The sequence below is a fragment of the Amphibalanus amphitrite genome, unplaced genomic scaffold (genome assembly GCF_019059575.1).
Source record: "Amphibalanus amphitrite isolate SeventyFive unplaced genomic scaffold, NRLGWU_Aamphi_draft 000199F_arrow, whole genome shotgun sequence".
In the NCBI taxonomy this organism is placed as follows: Eukaryota; Metazoa; Arthropoda; class Thecostraca; order Balanomorpha; family Balanidae; genus Amphibalanus; species Amphibalanus amphitrite.
In genome coordinates this window covers 722,329-749,517 of record NW_024881694.1, presented here as the reverse complement: position 1 = coordinate 749,517, position 27,189 = coordinate 722,329, and the positions used below count along the sequence as shown (strand labels likewise).

Sequence of the window (27,189 nt, the reverse complement as noted above, 5' to 3'; positions counted from 1 at the left end):
AGGGATTCGGCGCACACGTTTGGTAACTGTCGGCCGGAGGCTGTACCTCTTATGACGTCATAACTCCGTGACCTGATATGACCCGATCAATTTTTTTTTCGGCAAAAGATGCGCAAAGGTTGCCCCAGAGGGTGTTGAAAATTTCAGCCCGCTACGACAAGCCGTTTAGCGTGCACTTCGAAAAAACCTCAGGGGGGGGGGGGGGTTGATACAACCCCCCCCCCCCCCTAGGCGTTCTAGGGTTAAGGGGGGGGGGGGCACTGCCGACTTTTGGTTCCATTCTTTCCATGCAACGCCTATAGCGCTAATGTAAAAAAGCCAAAATCAAAGGGGGCACGATGCCCATTGCCCATTGCCCCGGTGCCCTCCCCGTTCCGCCGCCTACATGGATATCGTCGCAGAAGTAAAGGGGGGGGAGGGGCACTGACGACTTTTGATCCCATTCTTTCCATGCAACGCTCATAGGGCTAATGTTAAAATACCCAAATCAAAGGGGGCCACGGTGCCCCGGTGCCCTCCCCGTTCCGCCGCCTATATGCCCCCAGCGGCCGGCGGGTGGCTGATTTATTAGACGGGTTTACATGGGGTTTGCTGCAAGCTTATATCTCCGCCCGTGATGTTGCAAAAGATGCCAATGGTGCTTAACAATTTACAAAATGATCCCCTCTAAATATCTGAAGACCACTGCATCGAAATTATCGCCAAATCAACGAGCTAGAGCCTCGTCAAATATGCTATGTAAACCCAGTTATTATTTTAGGGGCAGCTTCCCTTAATCAAGAATATTTTAATTTTGCTTTACTCAATGTTTTAAAATCTACAAAGATGTTATTTGTTTTCTTTTATTTTCTTTTATTTTGTTTTATTTTGTTTTTTTATTCAAATTTACTTGAAAATGATGATAATATTATTTTTATAATTAATCCTCTTGAAACATCGTGTATGCAACTCTTGCGCAGTTTATGTCTACAAATGCGTTCAGTGCCTCTCCCACATCGCGGAAGCATGTAAAGGTGCTGGTTAAATAAATAATTAAATGGTTGGTTACAGGTCCTGTGTGGCTTAAGAATATCCAGGTAAGCGTTCGGTGTAATTGGTTGAGTCAAATGTAATTTTTGCGTGTAGGGGATTTGTTTGTTTCCTGATCTTCTCGTGGTCTGGGACTAGGCGTGATGCCGGTGCTGCTAGTGCGTGAGGGGGCGGGGCTAAAACAATTTAAATCCAATTCGAGCACTGCTGTCATCAGGTTCACAAATTCAGTTAAAATATTATAGTTGTTCTTTGGGTGAAAATCACGAAGTCATAGAGCAGGCGTCGCATTGCCTGCGCTGCAATACCTAAACAGCGAAAGACAGTGACAGTGTTTCGGGCTGTGGCCTCGGGGTGGTCTCCTGTTTCATAGTCAAACGTACAGGGTGTCTCAGAATTGAGCAAACACTTAATCAGGAAAAATAATAAGAAAGATAAGGAACAAATAATTGCACTTTTTTCTTTTTAGGTACTGTTCTATATAGGTAGTCAACAGACCAACTAGGGTGGCTACGAAGTAGCACTTGCAATTAAGATGTGTTTTATGAGTCTCCCGAAACTGGTTGTTGGATGGTTTTCATTGGCCTCTCGCTGAAGCATATTAGAAATATTTTCGATTAAATTTTTATCTTAACTTTCCAGCTGACAAGGCACTCTCCCCAAAAGCAAAAATTTCGGCCTTCATCGACCACTGTTGAGTTGTTTTTGACATCTAAAGTGAAGAACCTCTATGCCTGAATATGGCCCGACCTTTGGCTTCCAACAGATTTGGTTTCCAAAACAAATCCGTTCATGAACGTTGGGCTCACGACATTTAGCTCTTGTAATGCTAGAATATTACCACAGTGATACTCTTTGTTAACAGCCATGTTTGGAGTGTCACATGAAGCTGGATGAGTGCACCGTGGCTCAAAATGTCTCACTGATTTTTGACAGATGCCTGGCCACTGCCCTGTTGGGGCGTTGTCGCCATCTGACATCCACACATGAGGCATGACCTTTTTGGTGGTTCAAAGGCCAGCAAAATACCTCAATTGGAAGACCACAAACTGTGTCTTATTTCACTTTTTGTTGAAAATAATATGATTTTTGGCTGACTTGCAGCGATTTGCGCTGCTTTTTCGTTACAACCAGCCTATTTCTCATTCTAGAGGCCCCAAATTCTAAAATTTTGTCAAAGATAGTGCTGAAAAGAAGACTGATGTTTTGTAGCTAGTCCTGGTCAGTCGTATAGCTAGCTTGCAGGTAGATCTGTGACATTTGCTGACCATGTCATTGGAACCACCAGCTTGACAACTGCAGTGTGTGCTCTGTTTTGTTTGTTTGTTTTCTCGGTTTGTTTTGGCCCCACCCAGGCTTGTCAACCATGTTATCTCCTGCTCTCTCTGGCTTCGCTCGCTGATTTAACTGTGATTTGCTCAACCCCCCCCTGCCTGCTTGCAAATGAGCTGCTGGAGCTCTCCAGCAAGAACCATGCCAAGAGTCTGTTGACGAATTTCAGAATTGCACTTCTTTTACCATGATTACTTTTTGGCTGCTGAGGCTAAAAATGAAAAGGGACTACTCTTTTCTGACTCAGGATAATAGTTGACTCGAGTCGTGACTGGTCACCGAAAGCATGCAGTCCAAGCTCAATAGCTAAGGGACGTCTTGGAAAATTGTCATGCTTGTATGTCATTCTCATTAGAATCGAGCACAATTATACTTTTGGTCAGAAAATAAATGTTTGGTAATTCTGGCACACCTTGTAGGTACTATTGATATAGTGTATTTGATTGATGAGCGGAATCTGGCTGGTGGAGCAGAATGATCATGTGTGATGCCTACCAATGTTTTAGCTCTATGTCAATATGGAGATTGCAGGTTTGAATCTGAATCCCACTGGTGGCGAGAAATTACTGTGCGTTTTGCCGATTTTCAGACTCCAATTTGAGATTTTGAGTTGTAGCCAGCTACATTTTGAGATTGTTGGTTTAAATTGCATCTCACTTGCAGAATGGGATAGCTGCATGATGCCAGATTTGTAGCTTTGTGGTGAGACAGCAGGTTCAAGTGCTTAGATCCTGTCGGGCTGCTGCTGAAACATAACCAAACCTAATCAAACCTAGGTTATCTAACTAACCCAAACCTAACATATCAAAACCTAGCCTATCAATATTTCACCTAACATGTTAGGCAAGGTTAGATTTGGTTTTGTTTAATTAAGTTTGGATAATTTTTGATAGGTTAGGTTAGTACCCAGCAGCCAGCCAGCAAAATTGGTCTGGGCCATATCTGGTTTTATTGTGGCTAGCTCTGGCACTTGCTTCGGCCGAAGTACGGGCAAGGTCTGGGGCTCTACTGGAGCTGACACACGATCCCAGAGCTCGCCCGAACCATAGCTGGACTTATGCCTCTTTAGCCGTACCATACCTCAACCGCAATTCAGCCACAGTAAGCCAGAGCAGCTACGAGGTAGCCGGACCTGGCTGTAGGACGCCGTGGCTGGGAGCCGGTCTTGCGGCGGACTTGGCGGTCCTAAGCCATACCAACTCTAGAGCGCTACGGCAAAGACTGGCTAGAATGGACTCAATGGAGCCATGTCGACCCAAACCTCCTGTTCCGACGGCATTCCGTTTACACTGGTCCAAATCTGGCATGACGGAGTTGCTGGGGCAAAAGGGTCTTGAGCCAAACCGAATTTCTGGCTGGGTTTGGGTATGCTTTTAGGTAAATTAAATGCAAAGCAATTAACTGATAAAATTTACCTACAAATTTTCTAATTCATGATTTTGCAGGGACAGCGTTCACAAGAGAAGGATCAAAGGATGCCCCACTGACAAAGGAGCGTAGTGACTCCCTTTGATTTGCCGCTTCACACTCGCTCTGAAGCGTCGAGCCGCCGCCATGGAGACGGACGAGGAAGACAACGTGAAGATGCTGATGGACATGGGCTTTCCCGACGAGGATGAAGTTCGCGCCGCGCTGCGGATGGCCAAGAACGACATCTCCGAGGCGGTGGTGTTCCTGACAGACGAGAACTTCAAGAGTAACATGTATCCCACGTCGTCGCGAGCACTGGCGCTGCCCGGACCGACCAATTTCGCGGACGGTGATAAATCGGAGGATCAGCAGATGTCAACTGGGGAGGTCAGTATTGGCTAAACTAGTTTTGCTGGATTTTTCTTTTATTGAACAATGAGTACAGCCGTTGTGTGGAACTCATTCGGCATGCGTACCTAGTTTTTGTTCACTTGAGATGCTCTATTATCAGTATGTTTTTTGATCGATGACTAAAATAACTATAAAGCTTTTCTAAGTACTCAGTGTTTTATTAGACTCGATTTTATATTATCATGGATTAGAATGTTCACTAAGATCCAGCTGTTTTCCTCCGTTCTTTTATTTCCATTCCTGTTCTAATTTGATATTCTGTTCCACACTCCTGCAGGAGGAGAACTCGCTGGTGTTTCCGTACGACGAACTACTGCAGCTGGAGCGCCGCGTCGGCAAGGACCAGTGGTCGATCCCGTACAAACGCGAGGAGTCACTCGGCAGGTGTCTGCTGGCCGCCACCCGGCTCGCCAAGGAAGGTCAGTTCGTCGAGCTTCTGCTGTCTGTTTCTTCTTTGCTTTTATTTATTTATTTATTTATTTATTTATTTATTTCACGTCGCGACAAACCCATCCATTCGAGAACGGCTATTCCGGGCGTCATGTCATTTGGAAGATGTGATGGATAAAACATTCGCTCTTAGCACACGCATACAAAACACACTCACGGGTCCTCATCGCCATACTGCTCTCGGAGTAGCAGTGCTCGGTACTGGGCTTTGAACTGCCGCGGCCCCAGGCCTTGCACGGCTGGTGGCAGTGAGTTGTATGTTGTCACGGCTGAATAAAGAAACCGTCGGCGGCCTGACTCTGTGCGGATCGCTGGGGTCTCGAAAAAGTCAGCTTGGCGGGTGTCCCTACCATGAACACTGCGGCGGGTAACAATGCCTTCACGCAGCGACTCAGGCTGTCCCGTAGCTAGCATTCTCTTGAGCAGAGTCACCGAATGAAACCGCCACAAGTTCTCAGCAGAGAGCCACTTCAGGGTCTTCATGACATCGCTGACATGGTCATACCTACGTCGGCCAGACACCACCCGAGCACCGAAGTTCAGTAGCTTCTGAACTCTGGACAGCTGGGTCACACCGCAGCAGCCATAGACACTGATACAATACCGGACAATAGACACCGCCAGAGCCTGCACCAGTATTGTCAGTGTGTCCCTGGGCAGCGAGTGTCTACTGTGGCCTAAACCGCTCAGGATACCAGTGCCACGCCGTACGACATCGGTCACGTGATCTGAGAAAGACAGACTCTGATCAAACGTGACCCCCAAGTTTCGAATAGTGAGGGATCCCGTAACCTTAGCACCCATAAATTCAACTTCTATTGGCGGTAACTGACGGAGATTTTGCTTGGTACCCAATGTTATTAGTTGCGTTTTGTTAGCGTTCACTTTTAAACCGTTTTTCTGGAACCAGACTGAAAGAGCCGCTAAATCCTGTTCTAGACTCTGAACTATCGCTGCTGCATCACGAGGGCTTCCCATCACCGCCAACTGTGTGTCGTCCGCATACTGTACCAGACACCTGTCATGATTGGCGCAGTCGGGAAGGTACAGAGACATGTCAGTCGCATATATGTTGAAAAGAAGGGGCCCGAGGGCCGATCCCTGATAGGTACCAATAGGATTCAGAATTGATCGCGAGAGCACACTGCGACCGTTCTGCGAGCGGATCAGCACTTGCTGGTAATGATCAGATAGGTAGCTCGCGAACCATCTCGTGTCGACACCATACTGCTCTAGCTTGATCAGCAGCCTGTCGTGGGGGATGACATCGAAGCACTTCGATAGGTCTAATAGGCACAGTAGCGCTACCTGCCGCCGGTCCATCGCCTCGAACACACGGTCCGTCATCGTCAGCAGGGCGGTCTCCGTGGAGAACCCGGTTCTAAACCCGTGCTGATGCGGGGTAAATAGATGATGCGAAGTGAAATATTCAAACAGTTGCTCGTAAACGATGTTGCTCGCACCAGGCACGACTCGGTGAGTTTCTTCTCCTCTCCTCTCTCTCTCCTCGTCTCCTTCGGTGTCCAAGGTCTCTCTCACTCCGTCTCCTGGCCCACTCCGGTATAACCCGGTCTTTTGTCGTAATTCGGGCACACTAGTCTCTGAGACCGTCACACGCCACAGTCAACTGAATGTCTCACTCACTCGTTCAATCTACCACACTCTGACCCACACGGATGAGGTAAGAATCGCACTCGATGACACGGGGTGGGGAGCGAGCCCGCGCGCGTCCGGCCGCTGGCGCCGCGCAGCTGGTACGCAATACTCTGTATTCTACATTCTTCAAAGTAACTTGTTTTGCCCTTAAGATGTCTTGGTCGATACGCTATGCTTACCTTGTCCCTTTGCCCCTGCCCTCAGGTCTAGTCAAGTCATTAGGTACCCCTTCCGGACCCTCTGACCCGCTGTCTCCCATTTCAACTCATGTTATCCCCGCCCACCCATCTGACCCGACCCCAGATCTGACAGTCTCTGTCCCCACTCCACCGCCTCTGCCACTCCGCCGCCAGGTCTGGTGGAGGCCGACGACAACTGCCGCCGCTTCACCGAACGGGTCATGATGGACTCGTTCAAGAAGCTGCTGACCAACAGCGCCGTCTACTCGTGGAGTCTGGAGATCCACCAGGGCATTGTCACGATGCTGGAGCTATTCGTGGATCTGCTACTGGCCAGGATGCCGCACCCGCCGGTCCCCTGCGACTGGCTGAATCACATCCTGGCGCCGGTCAGTGAGGGGGGTGAACGGGTCGGAACGGAAATGGGCATTGTCTGTCGGTGCGGGGAAGGGTCGGGTTCAGTGCGGGCCAAACTCGGGGAAGTCTCCTCATCCTGGCATCGATAAGCGCAGTTGACGTTTGTCGGCCAGTGCGGGAAGGGTTGTCATCCCCCATATTCTAGGGTCGGTCATGATGTATGAGAATCGCCGGCTGCACCATCATCAGGGTGGAATCTTTCGGGGTAGTTTGTTATGTCAACAAGATCTCGTATCTTTTATCTGTGATATTTGAGTCTGCAACAAATCCTCGGTAATCTCGATTTTACCAGCACACGGTATGCTGGGCGTGTTCTTTTCTGATAGCACCCGAGCACTATTACCCAGTATACGTCTACGCCAGTTCGGTACATGCGGTAAAAGCGGGCGGAGCCGACCGTTGGGCTCGGGGCATCTGGTGACCGTGGTATCGTATCGCAACGGTTTTGGCACTTCTTGAAGTGGCAGTTAACAATGGGCTTAGACGGCTTGTCGCCTATCGGGGCTCGTCTAGGAATATGGGGAAGGGGGGGGGGGGGGGCAGGTTATTGCATCGGTGTTCACACTGATGCCGATAACTGAACCATCGATAGGCCAGTTGTTTGAACGTTTCCGCTTATGCTTGGACACATTTCTAGTAGGTAGTAGAACTATTCGCTGGGAGGTTATGCACATGATTAAGCAAGCTTTGAAGCTTACATTGCATACCAGCGGACCGAAGCTGAGACAGAATGGTTTGTTTACTCAGACCCTTGATGTTTATGGCAGCGCTTACAGTCGGGCTAATAAGTGGGACGGGCGTGCCTGTGGTTATCGGAGACACACTGAACCTGATTATGTTCCTGACTGTGCAGACGTTTGACTGCGAGACGGCTTGGAATCAGAAGAACAAGTCTAAACACCCGTCGATTCGCTCCGGCACAGACGTGGATAAAGACTACGCCTCGTCTTTTCACGTTAAGGTATGAGCTGGTACTATTTTTAGCGTCAATCACATTAAGGCCGTCGACTTTAATAAAGTCAGCGGAAATCTTTTCTCTCACCTGTCATCTGCTTCTTAAGATCGAACTTTGGATAACTTAGCACCGAGATAAAATCGCAGCACACGTAGTGAAGTGTTAATGTCACCGTATTTTGTGTCAGTGTCCCCATCTGTGATCCGTTTTGTGAACCTGAACCTCCGCCTGTGTCCGCAGAGCGGCACCTACGGCTGGCTGGTGGATCTCATCAACTACTTCGGGTACCAGGGCGGGTTCGCGCAGATCGAGCAGTGCTTTCAGCGTGAGGAGCTGACGCCGGCAGAGATGGCCGCACTCCTGGCGCCCGTCGGTACGTCAGGGACTGGCTGGGTTGAGAGGAGCGCAGATAAATGGGAAATGAAAGGTAGAGGTAACTGCTTGTTACGCTCAAAACAGAGTTCCGTGAACGCAATTAGTTTGTTGTTATGGCAGTCTTTCCCAGCTGCAGTAGCACACCTGCTTGGTTAGTTTGTGTTCGTCCGAAGTCCAACTGTTCACCAGGGCCTCGTCGTGTCGGTCCAAATTGAAAGACGGCTATCAGTCCGATTTATCCTTTTTTAATTTGAGGGGTGCTGATTAAAACGCGAGTGTGAAATGGGAGGGTTGTGTAACCAGTTTCGTGTACCAAGGTCCATGAGCTCAGGTTTTGATGCGTCCATTTTCTTATGTGTGGGTAAGCATAACATGTGCTAGAGACTAACATTTCCACCATGCCATCCTGTAATGTCGGATTCTCCCATTGTCAGTGATTTGGAATGTTCTGAGGCCTAAAGACATCTCAGAAAAAATGAACTATAACACACATATACATAAAGGATAAATATTTCAATAAAAAACACACGCGAATATTTTCAGTTTATTCCTGAAACAGATTCGATTTAACATCCAAATTACGGAATCAACCCACTGAAAACATTTTTCGTATACCGCCACCCACGAACAGGTGACCAGGAGAGGAGTGCCCCCTTTCTGTATCCCAGCTATACACAGAACCACAGGTTAAACATCAGAAAGTCGCTGCACTCCCAGCTAAGGGTAAGGGAAAAACAAAAGAAGGCAAATATATGTGGAATAAGCATGATGTTAAAGTGACCATCCCACCGTAGCACATCAGCTTTGAGCTGAGATAGCCAACTTGGGGTCCCTGGCCTGCAAGTACCGCCCGGTTTGGGCACTTACAACATCAATCAATGCTTCAATTCGAAGATATTTGATTTCAGAGTCTGCAGTTTTCGGATTATAAGGGGGCTTATACACTTGAATGCCCCCTTAGACTATGTGATTTCAGCGCAGATCTAGCGATTTTTAAATATTATACTGAAACCTTGGTAAAAGAAAAGACAATTATTGCTGTGGGGGTATACGCAGCTGCCTTGCGCGCAACATCTGTCGTACTTCTAAGATACCAAATTATTGCCTCCAAATTACGTCATTGGAACAGCGGAGGCCCCCAAATCTAGCACAAATAAACGTCTAATATTTCAAAAACTCCTGAATATTTTTCGTTGAAATCTTGGTAGATATTCATTTTCGCTCTTTCTCAACCACGGTACATCACTTTAATGCCAATTCATTAACTTGTTTAATGTGGGAGCCTGGCATTTGATAAAATGCCATAAGAGCTACAAAGTAGTCACAGCAACAAACAGTCAGTGACTGCACCCTCCTACACCCCTGGCCCTGGAACGCCCCCTGATGCACACTCTCACAGGGAAATGTTAGTGGGAGGAAGACATCTGAGAGGGAGCAGTCATACAGGTATAGAGGATGGTTGAAGGCAATATTTCTGGTCAGATTCAAGCAGGGTCATTTACTGAGCCTCTGTAGGGCCGTCCAACTAAGCAGAGGCTTGTCAGATAGCCCACAGAGACCAGATCCGAGGTGTTTGGTGTAGAAATTAAGGCAATTAAGGCAACATAACGAAGTTGAAAGGCAATATAACAAACGCAAAAAAAGCGGAAATATAACCGAGAAGGAAAGACGGGCAAAAAATACCCGATTGTAAGGGTGATGTTTTTATGTACATAAACATACGTACTTTTTATCACATGAAGCATTTGATCATGCACTGCATTATTTAATTAAATCAATCTTACTGGCTTATAAATAAAGCTTTGGAGAGCTTTTTGATAAGAAATTTCGAGGCTGGTGCCGTAGATTGGTCGAAGTGAGGGTACCATAATTCTTTTCCAAACTTTAGGCCCCGCCCATGATTATGTATGTGTTTTGTAAACTCTATATGTGAATGCTTCGTCCAAAATATGTTTAGTAGGACGATTAAACATTTCACTTTGCTTACATTTCTTCTGAACCACTAGGTTCAGAAGTAACGAAAAGCTAAGCAATAGCAGCTGGCAGGCTCCCATTGAGTTTTCCATGCAGTAATAGTAACATTTGTTGCTGTCAAAGATCCCTAAGTTTAAGAAGTTTTAATTTCCTGAATAGTATTGGCGCCGTATGCGCCAGTCTTGGCTGTCCATCAATTACTGCAGGTTTCTGAAATGCATATTCAACCTAAAGCGGAACAAAATAGCTGTGCGATGCTAAATTTGGTTAACTTTTCGCCAAACCGAACAAACTGGAAAGAGTTAAGCCCAACAAAAATTATGTCTGCTGCCTGCAGCTCTGGATGCTTAGAGCGTAGTTATGGGTCTGATCTTCATGGTGGTGGCGTTGAGACTGTAGTTATCTCTCCAGCGAGCCCACCGTACCGACCTTAATATGTCTGTTGACCCCGGAATGTACAGTCCGTTGAGGTTGGCGTATTGGCAGGCATTATACCACCATGCTCCATTGTTGTGAGATGAGCAGTTGGTACTCGACGAAAGGTCATTGTCCCTGTCAAAAGTGGAGAACTTCATTTCGTTGTGGTAACTAAGACTGTCTCCAGCGTTCCCGGCGTACGAGGAATTAACGAAGTCCAGTCGGTAGCCGTCGGCCTCGGACGCGATAGCGAACTGCTGGTAGGTGGCGTACCGTGTCTGCTCTTCAAAATCCCAGAGGTCGACCCTTAACTCATAAACGCGGTCCAGCTGGGAGGTCAGCTGCCAGAGGTGGTGAAGTCCCCACCAGAACTCTCCATGTAAACTTCCCAGGCCCCACTTGTAGGCCTCCCAGTCCTGGTAGAAGTCTTGCCTGGGAAGAATGTCGGCTCGTCTTTGGAAGACGGTCCATCCCTCGCCGTCGTCCATGTCGCAGTAGACCGGGGTCGGTGTCAGAAGGTCAGGGTGGATGTTATATACTCCACTAGCAGAGCCGAAGGGCAGATCACTGCAGTCACGTACCGTGGATTCCTGTTGTGGCGTACCGTCGGTGTCGGAGGCCAGCTCAGCAGCAGAACCAGCGGTGCACGTCACCAGCCAAAGGACGTAGACCACCTCTCGCAGACGCGGTGGCAGCTCCATTCTGATGCAAAAGGAATCCTGTGTTGTCCTCAGACGAACAATCGTCTCCAATGAAGGTGTGGTTGGCCCGGTCCGCTTTATACCACCTCACAGGTGTTTGGTTCGCATCCACTACCGTCATACGGTGCGCGACAGCAACTGTTGCGCAGTATCTGTCGGCAATGAAATGCGCAGAAGAGCAGAACTGGGAAGCGGAACAGATGTGAAGCCCTGTCAGTGCCGACGGCGCCAGAATTCGTGGAATTAAAGCGCGCTGTGTGGGAATTGCTAACTGGAAGTAGGAATAAAAGGAATTGGAAATCGACAAATTTATTATCGTTTCGAATCGACCAGCTTATGTCGATAAAGACCTAAGGTGCAGATACTTTGTGTGGATTACATAACGGACACTTCCCTGACGTCTTTAGTTAGGCACTGTTGATCTCAAAATAAGGGTCCCAGCGACCAGTAGTTTGAATGCTATGAAGGCTTGTCAGCTGTAAAAGTGACCCATCTGTCACTTATCAGAATCTGACCAAGTGCATCCCGCCCCACTGTCGTTGCAGCGTTGGCGAGGTTTGCGGTATTAATTGCATTCAAGCTACTACTTAGTCGCTAGAACCTATATGTTGAGTTGAGACCATTCGCTTCGCATTTTACTGGATCGTGTAAACGGCTCATGTCGTTCAAAAGAGTTGAAATGGCTAAGACTACTGGCACAGAATTAAATTTGATATAACAAAAGCCGGACGAGTTGGGCTAGAGTAACTACACATATCGCTATCTAGATTCAAGCATCATGCGCATTTGGGCGAAATTATTTAATGAACATTTTCGAACGTCAAATGGCCTGAGTCTGACTGTAGCATTGAGTCGTTGGCGCCTCGACCTGTCGCCATCTGCTTTAGCCTTGCATGTTGACTTGCTGCTATCGGAGCCTTTTTTTAGTGAAGCTCCATTTCTCGCTAGGGGGCAAATGCTGATGACTATGGGGGCAATGCGGTACACTACGGGAGCAATTGCCTTCCTAGCTAACATATTAGACTGTAGACGAGGCCCTGAACTGCTAGCATTTCCACTGGAGGTGAGGTGGGATGGCCGCGTTAAACAAGTGCAGTGACTCATCCATCCGGCTAGCCGTTGACCCAGCCCCCCCCCCCCCTCCGCCGTGACAGGTCGCGGTGCCGAGCTGCTGGTGGCCGACAGGGTGAAGCCGGTGCTCTCGGCCGCTCTGGAGCGGGCGCTGTCCTACCTCACCGCGCTGGACGAGAACAAACTCAACGGAAAGGTAACCGCCGAGTCACTGCAGACATAACCGTGTCTAAAGTGCCGTGTATGCTGTATAATCTGTACATGGATGGATACAGGCTATAGAGCTGCGCAGCTGGCGTAGAATAAGCGATGTTTTGTACCTATACTTCGGTGTTTTATTTATTGTTCAGTATATCTGCTTAGTCGTCTCAAACTCTTCCAGCTAAAACTATCCTATATCTTGTTCAAAGTGTCTGAAACGTTCTGTAAAAACGGCCGGTATTGTGTCATTCCCAGGACGCGCAGGCGGTGCTGGAGCTGCTGATGACCCTGAAGCGACTCTGCTGCCACCTGTGGACGGAGAACGAGAACAAGATCACGGAGCTGCAGCTGAACATGCTGGTCCGCATGCTGAAGACGCCCAACTTCTCCACCAGGATGAACGCTCTGCAGGTCAGTGACGTCGGTGTTTGGTTTTGGTGATAAGTGAAATTGTGACACAAAAATTGTGTGAGACGGTCACTGAAGTTTGTATTCCTGTTTTTTCACTGTCCACTGCTCGCTTTGAAGATGTATTTTGCCATTGTAGCTTGACACAGCCTTGCCATCCATCCCAAGCTGACCTTGGTCCGTTCCGCTGTGAAACTCATGCTTTTCCGTTGCGTTTCTCAGGAGATATCCCGTATAATTGACGACACCCGCCGTTCGGCTCGCTGGGTCCTGGGAGCCGAGGAGATCCAGGCCTGGATGTCCGAACAGGGCGTGCTCTCTCTGGCGCTGGAAGGTGGGTCAATACTGCTGCCAGCCGCTGGGGACTCGTTTTGAAGCGTCAATTCGTTATTAGGCGTATGACCGCAGCGTGATGTGCCTTTGGTTGGGTGTTCTTCGTTTGCTTTTGCTCAATATCGATTCAGACGGAATCGCTGCTTTATCAAAGTCGTGGCAGAATCGCTGATATCCTGTCTCTTACCAAATGCCGTGAATGCGCATTCACGGCATTTGGTAACATTCAAAACTATTCCACATTCACTTATTCTTTCGTTTAGGCAACATTCATAATCATTCGCGCTATCAAAATCATTGGACAACATAAGCTGGATGTAATGAAAAAGGATATCTTTGATAGCAGTGCCGTGAACTGCGGCCAGTGCTACCAAATCCTATTCACGGCATTGGTAAGATTGGGCCGATTTCGTTACAGGCAACATTGATCAGAAGCAGTACACGGACCGTATCAAGGCGATCATTGAGTTTCTGGGTCCGCATCTGTCCACGGACGACCTCAGCAAGATCTGGTCCATGCAGAGCCGACACGCTATCCAGGTAAACCGCACGGCGTCATTTCACTGAGCTTGTGACATGTGCCATGCCATCTGATGCCTCGCTGCTTTCGTTTTTTTTTCGTGCTCTGCTGATATGCTGGACCATTCACACACAGTTAATTTGATTTCCATACTGGCATTAACCTTATATATTCTGCACATCCCAGGTGATGGAGAACATCCACTGTATGATGGCGGCCGCCTCGGTCAGCTTCAGTCCGCCGCAGCTGCAGCACCTCATCAGTCTCATCGAGCGGGTTAGTTGCAGTCAGACTTCCATTATCAGACTAAATACAGTGAAAGATGTCGCGGAATTATATGGTGGCCTTTGAGCGCGCCGGGGTCCGACTCTAGAAACGTATGGTTTTGAGCGGCTCTCCTATACCATGTGTTTAACATTCGCCAAGTGATGATGACTGTATAATATCTCAGATGTGCAATGCCCGAAAACTGGTCATGTCTTACGACCTACCACGCCGCCCGCCGTCTGGCAGAGCTGGGAGGGCGGTAAGCCGTAACAGTAGGCTGCAGGAGGGTCTGCCTTCACTGGTGGAGAGTCCCTAGCTTACAGATGGTATACCACTCCGCCCTCCTTTTCTCAGAGCTGGGAGGGCGGCAAGCCGTGGCAGCAGGAGGGTCTGCTCCAGTTGGTGGGCCGGATCGGCCGCGAGCGGCGCGACCCCGCCTCGGCGGCGCAGATGCTGGACCTGCTCTGGCGGCTGGCGCACGCGCCGGCACTCGGCTCCCGACTGGTGTCGATGGCGATGGACCTGCACACGGAGGTTCTGGCCGAGGGCTCCGGAGACGAACAGGTACGGAGCGAGGGGAGGGACATGATGGACTACATGGTGGATAGGTTAGTGACATCGAAATGGTTGCTTGTGGAGTTGAATAGAACATTGGTTTATCTCACAATTTGGTTTCTTCGTTGCACAGTTGGTGTAATAGAGTTAGCGATGTTTTATTGAGTGAAATCTGGATGATATAACTGTGTAAGAATCTGTAGCACTAGTTTAATGTCTGCGTGCTCGTAAAGTACCGTTACTGACACGTTGTATTTATCCCCCGCCCCCTCACAGGTGAAGCTGTACATTTCTAAATGCGTGGACGATATATCCAACCACACGTGGACGGTGCCTGCGCTGCGGCATCTGCACAACATCGTCGACAAAATCATACATGGCACCAAGAGCTACATCAAAATCGACAAGGTAAGCTGGGCCGCTAGACTGTAACAACTGCATCTGCCTGGCGAAGTAATGTTCCGCAATACGTGATACGTTTAATGTCTTTGGCATGATGCATAGAAGTGATGCTTAAGTCAACTTTCGTTTTACCCAAATAAGCTATACAATAAGTGAGCTGACATACTCGTATGCCAGTTCCCCCATGCGTCATACTACTGATGTTTCGCTGTTTCCTCACAGACGTCATACAGTGAGCTGATGTACGGGCAGCACGACATCATGCGTCTGATCACGCGCAGTTTGAGCGCCTGCCACCAGATGTCAGTCCGGGAGGCAGGCGGGGAGCTGAACAGGGACGTGCTCTATGACGGCGAGTACAGACATGGAGAGGTGAGTAGATAACACGCATCAGGCACTCAGAAAATGGTGCGATTTCCGAGGGAGCATCTTGTTAAAATTGGGACAATCTTGCTTGCATTGCTGGTTCATTCTAAAAAAAAAAAAAAACACTTCCCACGCTTCCCAGTAGAGGTGGCAAAAGATGAAAATTATCGGAACCAGACTCGAACCAGACCCGACTGGACATTTCTGGAACCAGTCGGACCCGGTCTAAGTTGGAATCGGAACCAGTAGGACCCGTTCCCCAAAAGTCAATTTAAATGCAATGCAAACTATTTGTAGGTATCATTAGTTGCATCATCTAAAACAGCCTTTTTTCCACTGGGAATACTCATGAGCTACTGTGTGCAAAGAAACTTCATTTTCTTTGAAGTGAAGTGAAGTTTGGTTGTTTTGTTTTGAAGAATGAAGTGAAGTTTCATTTTCAAAGAAACCTCACTTCATTCACTTCATATTTTGCAATAATGTGTAGTGTGCAAGATTTAAAGTTAATGGTAGGACCCGGTTGGACCCGTTAGAAAATTTCCAGGAACCGTTCTGGACCCATACCCAGGTATAGGCCCAGACTGGTTCTTTGGACTGGGTCCTCGGGTCCATATTTTGCCACCTCTACTTCCCAGATAACAGTGAGATCATTGTATATATAGTCCGTCATTTTTTTTTTTTTTGCTTCTTGAATTGTGTTGCTGGACCTCGCTGGTTCCGATTGACGGGCAGCTCGTTACTCATATTATAATACGTATAATTATTATTTTTTTATCAAAATTGTCTCCATTTTCAAAGATTTGCAACATTGCTGCTTCTTTGTTCTTTTCTTGTCAAGAATGCTGTCCTGGCGACTATTGCTGAGTGCTGATGGCTGTCCGTCTGCCGATGCCGCAGTGCCTGTCGACCCATCTGGAGGTGCTGCAGCACATGCTGAAGGACTCGCGCGTGCCGCTGCCCTGGGAGCGCGTCACCGACGTCTGGTCGGCCCTGCTAGACAATCCCGACGCCTGCGCCGACGACCGAACGGTGGGTACTACCCCGCGGCGCTGGGACTGTTTTCCACGAGAAACTGACGTAGTTTTGCTGATATGACGGTATGTAGATGTAGTGGTATATACCGGTAGTCGCGACTTCAGGTAGTGCTCTCATCGTACTGTCTCAGCGTTTGTTGACGCTCAGGAACTCACCTTTATGCCCTTGACTACGCGAGTCGTTTTGCCCTTCACCTCTCCATTGGGTGTGTCCCTACCACATCACTCAGGCGCCTGGGATCATACCTACTTTTCCCGTTTTCTATCTCGGCCCCATACTCTCCTCTCCCTTGCCTGACCTGCAGCTGGTGTGACTGCCCACTAGATCTGTCTGGACTGGTTCAGCGACTGCGTGTCCGTGCTCGGCCGCGAGACGCAGCAGCGCTTCTTCACAGAGAAACTGCTCCAGCTCGACCCCGAGCTGCTCACCAGCGCCGGACTGCGCTGCTTCAAAATCTACTTCGAGCGCGTCAACATCGACAAGGGATTCTTCAGACGCGTCTCCTGCAATATCGTGAGTTTTTTATGAACTTGATCCAAATAATCAAATTTATCTGGGTATGAGACCGGAAGTTCGCTGTTTTGTTCGGCTTATTTTATGGGCTTAGTATGGAAATCATTTTAACTGTGTACTGTGCAGGTAGATACCTCATCTTTTTTAGATGCCTTACTTTGAACGGTGCTTTGATGTTTTTTTTTCATCAGGTAATCGGTAGCCAGCCGCCGCTCGGCGTCGACTTTCTGTGGCGCGTGCTGACTGAAGTAGCAGACGAGGAAATCTCCGGAGCCGTCATTGACGAACTGCTCAACATATACTACCTCAACCTGGAGCCCAAGCTGAAGCGCGATCCTGCTTCATTACACAACAAGTTCTACAACGAGTGCTACGAGCGGCTAGAGGTAGGTCAGATGCGGATGATAGCGGGGCAGACTGTAGCGCGCTTATCTACTGATGTAGCGAGAGGAGGCTTGGTGCCGATGACCCACACATTCTAGGCCTAAAACACATCATCAGAAGACAGCCAGGATATCAAGTGATGACTGATGTTACACCATAAGTGATTAGCAGCTTGACACGACGTTCGTTTATCATGTCCCCAGGCTCGGCGTGCAGCGCTGTTCTCCTCTGCCGTGGACATCCAGATGGCCCCGGTGACGCCCGAGTCGCCCGTCTCGTCTCCGAGTAAGGCGCCCGGCAGCCGGAGACACAGCAGCGACGCCTCTATCGCCGCCTCCACATGGTCAGTAGACGGAGTCATGGACAGGGCGTGCGGGAAAGGCTTGATCATCTGGGTACTAGAGGTTTTTTGCTGCGCTGCTGGGCTATGAAATAAGGTGCCTTTGGCAGGGGACGTTGTGTTCGTAATTGCTAGCAGTAGCATGATTTGTCTTTTCTGGAAATTGTACAACATTGATAAACGTCTGTGTTACAGCAGGCCTTAGGTATGCTGTAATTTACCGCTTTTATTGAAAGCTGTTTCGTACAGGTTTCAAATCCATGCTGACCTTTTTTCGTGCAGTTGTCCGGAGCGCCGCGGCCTGAGTCGCCTGCTGGGCCTGGTGCGCGCCTACATTGAGAAGATCGAGGGACTGTACACGGAGCCACGCTCCATCGTACCGCACGGAGCCACGTTTCGGGGCGCGCCACTCAGCGTCAGCGTGCAGCACGAGAGCGCCGAGCCTATTATTATACAGGTGAGACTAACGTCATACTGAGCTAGAGGATGCAGAGACAGGCCCTGTAACGCAACCTGATACACCCAGCCTAAGGAGAGCGCTGGTCTAAAATCAACATACAGCATGCTAGGACCTACTGGGATGTAGAGGTCAGAGGACACAACCATAGAGCAGTCTTTGAACCCTTCGAAAAGTGTTTGAGTCTTCCTCTTAGCTAACTCCTCACGAGTCTCATGTCTTCTTTCAGGCGCACACCAACGAGTCGGTGCAGTCGCTGAAGAGCCGGGTGGCAGCCCAGCTGAAGCTGTCGGCCTCCAGTCTGCAGCTGCTGCTTGGTGACGCCGAGCTGGACATGCCGCACCAGCTGCTGCACCGAGCAGGGGTCACGTCCCAGAGCAAGCTGACGGCGAGGGCGGTCGGACCCACCGCAGCCAGGAGCAGGGATACAGAGGTGTGTAATGGAGAGATCAGTCGGGGACAGAGGTTAGTTATAAGATAGTCATCAGGGACTCTGGACACCGATGTCAGGCTAGAGAGTTGATGAAGAGGGATGAAAGGAGGTTGTGGGCGTTTGAAGATGTGCTGGGCTTGAGAAAGTTACTGCCTGCAACACTGGTGCCGTGGGTGCTGATGTTTTAGTTTATCTTTTTCCCTCTCCCATCCCCCAGTCGTCCCCGGAGCCGGCCGGCGCGGCGGCGGCGGTGGCCGAGGGCGGCGCCGGCGCGGCCTCGGCGGCCGCCGGCGCCTCTTCCGCGGACGTCACCTCCGAGCGCTCCCTGCCCGGCGTGGTGATGGCGGCCGGCGGCACCTTCGGCACGCTGTGTCGCTTGGCGGAGCTGCGGGACGCGGCCATCACGGCCGGCGCGCGGGCGATACTCCACCTGGTTCCCACCGAGCCGGCGGTGTCGGACGCCCTGGAGACGCTCTGCGCGCCGCCCGACCGGCCGGCCGCCGGCGCTCGGCCCGAGGAGTTGGTCCATCAGATGCTGGGAGGAGGACCGAACCCGGCGACTGGGCTGAGACTCGTCTATAACCTGGAGGTCAGAGAACTGGTGGGAGGAGAATGGAATTCGGCAAAGATAAGCTCGTTGTCTGTGGGCTAATCAGGTTATTTGTATTTCTGAGAGGACAAGGTAATGGACTTGAGAAATTCAAAGAGTTTCGCAGTTGACTTTCGTACAGAACATATTTTGTCAATAGCATCCTTTCTATTCAGGTCATCACTTCCTGTTGCTGTTGCTTTTCAGTGATGACAGCCTCACGATCCAGCGCAGTAACCACTCTCCCCCTCCCGTTTCCCTTTTTCTGCAGGTGCTGTCCGGTAAACTGATGCCGTGCCGGGCCGAGGGCGGTGCGGCCGAGTCTGCCCGCACCTTCTGCCGCGCGTTCCTTGAGCACGGCGGTCTGACAGAGGTGGTGGCCGTGCTGAGACGGGAGCCGCCGCCCGGCGACGACCAGTGGCTGGTGCAGCAGCAGATCTACCTGCTCACACTGCAGATCGCCAGGTGAGGGTTGTGTGGGGTCAGAGGACGGACAGAGGCGACCACGGGGGTCTTGGTCGGAGGGACAGCATCAGACCCGTGTCCACGACCTTGCAGAAGAAAGGGGTGTAGGGAGGTGTCAGAAAAGAGAGGGGAGGATATCACCAGACCCGTGTCCACTTGCTGTCAGAGGGAACTCGAGGCAGGAGGGGAAAGAAGAGTAAGTAGATACTATTGCAGGATCGCTACTTGTCCTGCTTTTATACATTTTGCTTGGCCGATTACCGGTGATGAAATTGATTAATGAGGGCAGTATAAAAATCGCAGTCAGGCATATTGCTTACTGATACAGTAGGAGCACATGAGGCTTCATCGGCCTCTGAGTTCCGTTCACACAAGGCTTCTATAAAGGAGCATATGTGCGCAGCAGTGTTCCGAACGGTAGTACCCGGATCTGGGCTCGTATCGGGCAGTGGGAGCCGACCTTCAGAAATATCAGCTACTCTGCAACCCAACATCTGGGCCGTCTGATGAAACTCCAGCTTTGCGTCGCACCCACAGGGTGTGGCGCCATTCTGGCGACACTTGAGAACGAAAACAGTCGTCCTTCTAAGCCGGTTACCTTATTATTTTTGCAGAATTCAAAAGAAAGCATGGTAAGAGAGCGGTTCTACGGCGACAGCTCAGGGAGTAGTGACGAGAAAAGTAAATGATTAGCGAAGGGCTTCTGGCAAAGAAAGGTACACACAATTTATAGACCTCTGAAAAATAAAGTGGATGGTATTTAAAGTCCTTTATGAAGTCCTATATGAGAATAAAGTGGATGGTATTTAGAGTCCCATATGAAGTTAATTCAACAAAAGTGTGACCTAAGTCCGTTTCTATTATGTACCAGTAAGACGCCTTTTGGGGACCAGAAACGAGCGAGCGCGAGTGTGAGCCCTGCGCTTGCGCTAGTGCAAGGGGTAATATCAACTGACTTGTGCACGGCACCCTACTTACCGGTCTTTTGCGGGGTGCCGAATTTGAGCGCCATTGGCCCAGGCGTTCTCAAGATGTGGATGTGGAAGCGTCCTCCTGCACGTCTTCCTGCACGTGTGCACATGCAAACTGGATCCAAACTGAGTTTTCCCGGCACACTGCTCATCGGTCGCTAAGAGTGTACCAAATTTGAGCGCAATCATTCCAGCGGCATTCTCGAGATGTAGATGCACAACTTCCAATGATGTCAGTAAGTAAAATACGAAGCCAGCATGTGTGCTCCACTGACCCCGCTGTCACGTCCCGTTTAACGTTACAATTCTTCTGCTGCTCGCAGGTTTCTGCTGTGCGACCGACCCGACCTGACCCGGGCGCCCCAGTCCTCGCCTATCACAAAGCCGACTCCGGCCAAGAAGTCGGCTCTGGACTCGTCAGTTAACGCCTCTCTGGACACTGTACAGGTGAGAAGAGCGTCAGGGGAACTAGTGTAGGAATGGGCGGATGGCCATTGGCCATCCATTGACAACATCATGAGATAAAGTTGGTTCATTTGTTTCAGTCCATCTATGTGACAACCTATAATCCCAGCTGTACCCATTTAGTATAAACCCCTCCACAGCTCAGCTGTCCGTCCCGCCCACAGAGTCTGCCGTCGCCAGTGTTTAACGAGACGGTCTCCTGCCTGCTGCGACTGGCCTGGTCGGCGGCGGCCGGCCGGCTCGCCCAGGGTACCGCAGTAGCCAACAGGGAGAAACGCTCGCCGGTCGAGTTCTTCATCAGCGAGCGGCCCAGACACAGCAGTAACGGTGAGGACGCGGGGATAATGAAGTCTTTTAGGAGGATTTTTTTTAGGGCATCTCGAATTACATGATGTACCTATGTTATTGCCGGACTCAAACGACAAGGATTTGTGAGATTTGGGGCTTTGACGTTTGTCCGTTTTTTCGTTTCGTCCGTCTTTAATCCTCCCCGTCTTTTGGCCATTGTTTAGTCATGGCCGTAATATTCGGCCTGTCCTTGACCTTGATTGCTGCGTTTTCTCTCGTCTTACCCCTCCCCCTCCCCTCTCCGCACCAGGCTCTACGACAAGCAGCGCCAGTGAGAGCGACAGCGGCGGCCTGCACGCGGGCCTGTGTGCCCAGCAGAGTGACCTCTCTGAGAACGACACGCTGGTGGCTCGGCTGGCGCTCCAGCTGATGGTCACCTGTCTGCAGAATCGACCCGAGGCGCTCGGTGGGTGACCCGGCGGCGGGGAACGGGTGGACTGTTAGTCTGCTCTAAATGCTAATACAGTAAATAGTTCCTACGTTGGTACGTTATTTGAGGTTCCTACTTAATTTAGCGATGATTTTGAGAAGGTTCCTGGCCAAAATTGTTAAGGGAAGCAACGGTTTACCGAACGTTCCGGAAGTGGTCACTGCAGTTCAGTGCAGTCCTGTATTTTGAGAGTGTATTGTGGGATGTCATGGCATCCCATTCTGTTTGCACGGTATTTAACCCCTGTCCCGTCCCCCAGGTTATCTGTACGGGCTCCCTTACGTCCGAGAATGTATCGTGGACATCCTGCTGGGTTCTCCTGAGGCGGAGGTGCGGCAGGTGATGACCGATCAGCTGTTACTGCTCAGTCAGCTGTCGGCGCCGGAGGTGTCACCGTCACCGAGAGACTTTCTCACTCAGGTCAGTGACTGGAGGTCTCGTCACACGCTAGGTCAATCATGAAAGAATTCCCATTGTAAATCAGTAACTAGGGAACTGTTCTGATCGTAACACATGACTGTCGGCGGTAAGTATTAACCCGCGCACCGACGGGGGTCTGCGCCAACTTCGCACCGACGGGAGGGGGGGGGGGCGGATGACCGCCCCCCCTGAGATCTCGAGAACGAAGCAAGATAGCGACAAGCGGTAAACGGCATCGGATACGCACGGCCAAGATCTACAATTTTTACTAAGGTCATTTTCAGGTCAGGTCAAAGATGACGTCACAGGGGTCGAAAAAGTCAAAATGGCGGCGCTAGATATGGAGAGAGTTTTTCTCGAATAACTTTCGAATTAGTCAAGATAGGACCAAACTAAGGGCATCATCGTGATCCTCTCGTCAATCCGCATCGAATGATATATATGTTGACCTCGAAAGGTCAAGGTCAAAGGTTGACCTCAGGTCACGTGACCTCGAGGTTATCATGTATGTCATTCGATGCGTCTTGACGAGCTGAACACAATGAGACCATCCACGCGTCTGTATCTTGTTCCTGTACGGAGTTATTAGCCAAAAACCTTTGGTGACCTTTGATGACGTCACATGACCTCACAGCTGCCCAACAGCAAAACAGACCTCAAGGTAGTGAAGGTTGATCGTATATGAAGTCATGTATGGTATATGGGGCCATTCCGACCCGTTTTAGTGGTAAAAACAGGGAGTTGATTTTTCCCCCATTGACTTATAATGGGGAGGTCGCGAAATTGACCTGACCTTAGGTCACCGATATCAAAATTCCGAGATATACAAATTGTAGCTACTAATGACCTTATAATATCCTGCGACTTTCAAAGGCCTCCGACATCTACTGTAGCTCTGGCACGGTGACAAAGTTGCAAAAAAGTGACTTGAGGTTGGGTCATTCAAAGTGACCTGGTGACCTGACCTTAAAAGGTAGGAGGTTCAAACTTGCACACCATGTGTAAAATTAATGAGGTTATAGTCATACCAAATTTCGCGGCGCTACGCGCCGCGGTTTTCCCGCTATTCGCGAAAAACCTCAGGGGGGCGGATATCCGCCCCCCCCCCGTCGGTGCGCGGGTTAGTCACTTCTAGCGCAGAACCATTTCTGCCGAAGTTTTAGTGTTTTCCATTTTCCGGAGCTGACCTGAATGCATGGAATCAAGCTGTCTACTTCTAACGGATCGCGAAATATGCTTCGTGTTGGCTCCAGAAGACATTTCACCAAGTTCTGTCTACCAGAATATTTCGCTGGTGCAGAATCCCCAGCTGACCTCTCGTTTCGCCCTCTATCAGGTGGTGCTGAAGACCCGGGTGCCTCTCTGGGTTCCCTCTGGCTCCTCCCGAGCCGGCAGCCAGCGCCTTCTGGCGCAGTCTGCCCAGTACTTCGCGCTGCGAGCCCACCTACTCACCGATCTCAGCAGTGAGTGGATCATGTGCTCATACTTTGGGGAATGGGTGTGTAATTATGTCAGCATTGCAGTAACTGGGGTCAGACTGTGTTACCTAGGGTACAGTTGAAAACGATGTGGTTTGCAGTGTTGAGCAACAGGCAAAGTAATGCCAAGGATTTTTATACAGTAAAAACTGTCGTTGTTACTTGTTTTTGTCATTACAACCACCGTTTTTAGCAAAATCGTATCAGCTGTTTTCCTGTATTTCACCGAGGGCATTGCAGGTTTTGTCTGCTTATAGGCTCAGTTGCTGTTTGCTCAAAGTGTTCTATCATTAGTTAATAGTCAGGTATCAGGTCTCCAAGTAACCCATCGCTATTCCTCCCCCAGTGGTGGACCAATCGCGTCTCGGTGTCAGCGCCTCCTCCATGGCCGAGGACGAGATCGGCTGGCTGCAGAACTTCAGTCCTTCGCCGAGCTACGACAGCGGCGGCACCGGCGGCTGGCCGGCCGACGACGTGCTGCTGGCTGGACATCTGGACCTGGTGCGGGCGCTGGTCACCTGCCACGGCGCCAGCAGGCTGACTGTCGGTAGGTCAGGGGAGGGTTAGGGTCAGGGAGAGGACGCTGGTCACCTGTCACGGTGCCAGCAGACTGACTGTCGGTAGGTCGGGGCGACGGGTCGGGTCAGACTAGGCGCTTGTCGGTGATGGTGCTGCGGAAAGGGTTTTCGAGGGGTATGATGAAGACTGATGGTAGATTAGCTTCACATATTGTAATTCTTTCAATCTATTCGTCTCTTCGATATAATTAAATGTCCCGATTACACCCTAAGCCTGCCAGTCTGACGTTCGCCTCTGTGCCCCCTTCGTCAGGCGGTCACCTGATTGGCACGCTGCTGGACGACTTCCTGTTCCCGGCCTCCCGGCGGCAGGGCTCCGACTGCTCGCCCGTATCACTGCCGCGCTGCCAGGGCGCCTCCTCACGCACGGCCGCCTACAGGTAGGGAGAGTCTACAACCCTGTGGCATACTGTTTGTTTTGAGGCTTGAGGTTACATGATGTTTTGCTGCAGTGAATGTCTCTCTTCGTTGTGTACTCCCGCTGTCAACTAACAATTATCCCTCCCCTGCAGACTGTTTGTTGAGCTGTGTAATGACTGCCGGGAGAACCTGGAGCTGATCTGTCTCCAGCTGGTGGAGAGACACCACACCTTCAACGGGGAACTGTCCAAGGAGTTCGACGTAAGATTACGCCCATTTTTAATTAGAGATCTCAGTACACCTTTGTGTACACAGGTCTATGTTTTATTGTTCAATAACTTCGGTTACTTGACCGATCTCTTTCTATAGTCTTTCTACATGTAGTATTTGCCATATGCACATTTGAGCGAAGCTTTAGCTTGCATCTTACTGAATTCGACACTTAATTAAGATGCGCCTATTCCGTCGCCAGTACGCGCCTCCGCTGGACGGCCGGGCCGCGTGCAACTACGTGGGCCTGCGGAACGCCGGCGCCACGTGCTACATGAACTCTGTGCTGCAGCAGCTGTACATGGTCCCCGGACTGAGGGAGGCCGTGCTCGGAGTGCAGGACGACCAAATCACCGAGGACAGGTGAGGATGAAGGAGAAGGTCACACATTTAGTTATTGGTTCTCACTTAGGACGGAATTTGGAAGGGCACCCAGATCAGACGTGAGGGCAGCAGCTGGTGGGGAGCTGGAGACAATGCCGCCTTATGACTGAAGAAGAGAGTGGGGACGATGCAATGTCGCTGATGCCATGTAGCTATAGGTGGGGATGTGGGAGCAGACCAGCAGCTGCTGGCCCGGGATCAGAGGGAATCTGAAGCCCTTTAAGACATATGCCCTCAGAGCGGGACAGTGTTCCAGGCTGCCCTCCGGACACAGCTTACTCTGTCAAGTACACACCGTGTTTTTATCATCCCCTCTAATTACCCCGTTTCCCTCTCCGTCCCCAGTGAGCTGTGTCAGGTTCAGATGGTGTTTGGCCACCTCCTGGAGCTGAAGCTGCAGTACTTCTCCCCGGAGAGATTCTGGACCGTGTTCAGACTGCGCGGTCAGCCCATCAACGTCCGAGAACAGCAGGGTATGACACGCGGCGGTCTGGTCGGCCTGAGTTGACGAGCGGTGGATGGATCGTGTGGGTCAGTACAGATGATCGTTGTCAACACTCGACGATGACTGCTGCTGATTGCATGATGCCAGGACTGCAGTCTGCCTGTCAAAGTTTAGTACGAATATCTTCGGTCCAGAAGTGTCATCAGATTATATCCAGAGTTTGACACTATAAAGTGTGTGCACTTAGGCCGCGTCGCTGACAGTTTTGTTTGCTGTAACATCTCATAGTTCACGAGACAATGATGCATTGTGATGTTGAAGGTATAGGTTTCCAAAGCTGCTTGTTTCATTTTTTGCCTCGGCGTCATACAACTTACCTCTGACTCCTTCCCGACCGCTTTCTGTGTCCCTCCTTAGACGCGTACGAGTTCTTCACGAATCTGTTGGACCAGGTGGACGAGCAGCTGCGAGCCATTGGCCGTGAACCCGTCTTCCAGCAGGTGTTTGAGGGCAAGTTCAGCGACCAGAAAATCTGCAAAGACTGCCCGCACAGGTAACAGTGAGAAGTCAGGACAGAACAGTATAACCTGAGGGATGTGATGTGAAGTGTTGTCTCACGATCAAAACAATTATGTAACGAATTGTCTCTCATTTACATATGCTAATTTCCGCTCCGTACATTCGCTTTAATAGTAGAAATTCGAATGTGTTCTTATGAATACGGGCACGACATCGTCTGCAGTGCCTATCAGTTCACTAACATTTTATACTGCACTGGGTAAAAATATGGTTCTTTTCGTCCAGGTACGAGCGTGAGGAGACATTTAACGCGCTGAACCTGGCTGTCAAGTCTGGCACACTGCAAGAGTCGCTACAACAGTTCGTGAGAGAGGAAATCATGGACGGAGACAACTCGTACTTCTGTGACAAGTGCGGCAAAAAGGTGGGCCAGCTTCAGCTGATGTTATTATGTTTTGTCCATCCTCACATTTTGGGAGAATGGATGAACCGCTGTATTGGAAATGTAGCTTATTGTTGATATTCGGTACCGTGTCAAAATTAAATAGCGAAAATTTTATTGCGATTGAATGTAATTTCATCAACTGCTTAGTTTTCGTGTTGATAGTTCAGTGTATTATGATGCTATCTCATAATAAAGTCGCTTGCCTCTCAAATCGTCCCTCCTCAGTCCTCAGTTGCTCCCAAAAAGGTTCTAATGACATCTAACCTTTGAACTGACTCTCAGCGCGAGGCCGTGAAGCGGACCCTAATCAAGTCGCTGCCGCCCGTACTGGTCATTCAGCTGAAGCGCTTCGGCTACGACTGGCTGGCCGGACACTCGATCAAGTTTGACGAGTACTTCAAGGTGCGTCCGTTTTTCGGGTGGTGGCGATC

At 50.0% G+C, this 27,189-nt stretch overlaps 1 protein-coding gene across 1 annotated transcript in view; it reads left to right on the top strand.

The window, feature by feature from the left end:
• The first annotated feature begins 964 nt into the window (after window positions 1–964).
• LOC122384822 (ubiquitin carboxyl-terminal hydrolase 24-like) overlaps window positions 965–27,189 on the top strand; it is a 38,559-nt gene continuing 12,334 nt past the window's right edge. Inside the window, exons 1-35 of the mRNA XM_043372596.1 lie at window positions 965–1,076; window positions 3,807–4,158; window positions 4,460–4,601; window positions 6,642–6,856; window positions 7,738–7,845; window positions 8,080–8,212; window positions 12,461–12,573; window positions 12,834–12,989; window positions 13,209–13,320; window positions 13,738–13,859; window positions 14,026–14,115; window positions 14,461–14,670; window positions 14,938–15,069; window positions 15,286–15,435; window positions 16,327–16,458; window positions 16,789–16,977; window positions 17,169–17,363; window positions 17,565–17,704; window positions 17,984–18,158; window positions 18,388–18,591; window positions 18,809–19,180; window positions 19,452–19,645; window positions 20,940–21,063; window positions 21,246–21,408; window positions 21,680–21,835; window positions 22,119–22,279; window positions 23,616–23,742; window positions 24,104–24,304; window positions 24,589–24,715; window positions 24,848–24,956; window positions 25,168–25,328; window positions 25,695–25,822; window positions 26,212–26,347; window positions 26,599–26,737; window positions 27,041–27,160. Of these exons, the coding sequence (XP_043228531.1) occupies window positions 3,916–4,158; window positions 4,460–4,601; window positions 6,642–6,856; window positions 7,738–7,845; window positions 8,080–8,212; window positions 12,461–12,573; window positions 12,834–12,989; window positions 13,209–13,320; window positions 13,738–13,859; window positions 14,026–14,115; window positions 14,461–14,670; window positions 14,938–15,069; window positions 15,286–15,435; window positions 16,327–16,458; window positions 16,789–16,977; window positions 17,169–17,363; window positions 17,565–17,704; window positions 17,984–18,158; window positions 18,388–18,591; window positions 18,809–19,180; window positions 19,452–19,645; window positions 20,940–21,063; window positions 21,246–21,408; window positions 21,680–21,835; window positions 22,119–22,279; window positions 23,616–23,742; window positions 24,104–24,304; window positions 24,589–24,715; window positions 24,848–24,956; window positions 25,168–25,328; window positions 25,695–25,822; window positions 26,212–26,347; window positions 26,599–26,737; window positions 27,041–27,160 (5,379 nt within the window). The 5' untranslated portion in view covers window positions 965–1,076; window positions 3,807–3,915. The remainder of the gene's footprint in view (window positions 1,077–3,806; window positions 4,159–4,459; window positions 4,602–6,641; window positions 6,857–7,737; window positions 7,846–8,079; window positions 8,213–12,460; window positions 12,574–12,833; window positions 12,990–13,208; window positions 13,321–13,737; window positions 13,860–14,025; window positions 14,116–14,460; window positions 14,671–14,937; window positions 15,070–15,285; window positions 15,436–16,326; window positions 16,459–16,788; window positions 16,978–17,168; window positions 17,364–17,564; window positions 17,705–17,983; window positions 18,159–18,387; window positions 18,592–18,808; window positions 19,181–19,451; window positions 19,646–20,939; window positions 21,064–21,245; window positions 21,409–21,679; window positions 21,836–22,118; window positions 22,280–23,615; window positions 23,743–24,103; window positions 24,305–24,588; window positions 24,716–24,847; window positions 24,957–25,167; window positions 25,329–25,694; window positions 25,823–26,211; window positions 26,348–26,598; window positions 26,738–27,040; window positions 27,161–27,189) is intronic.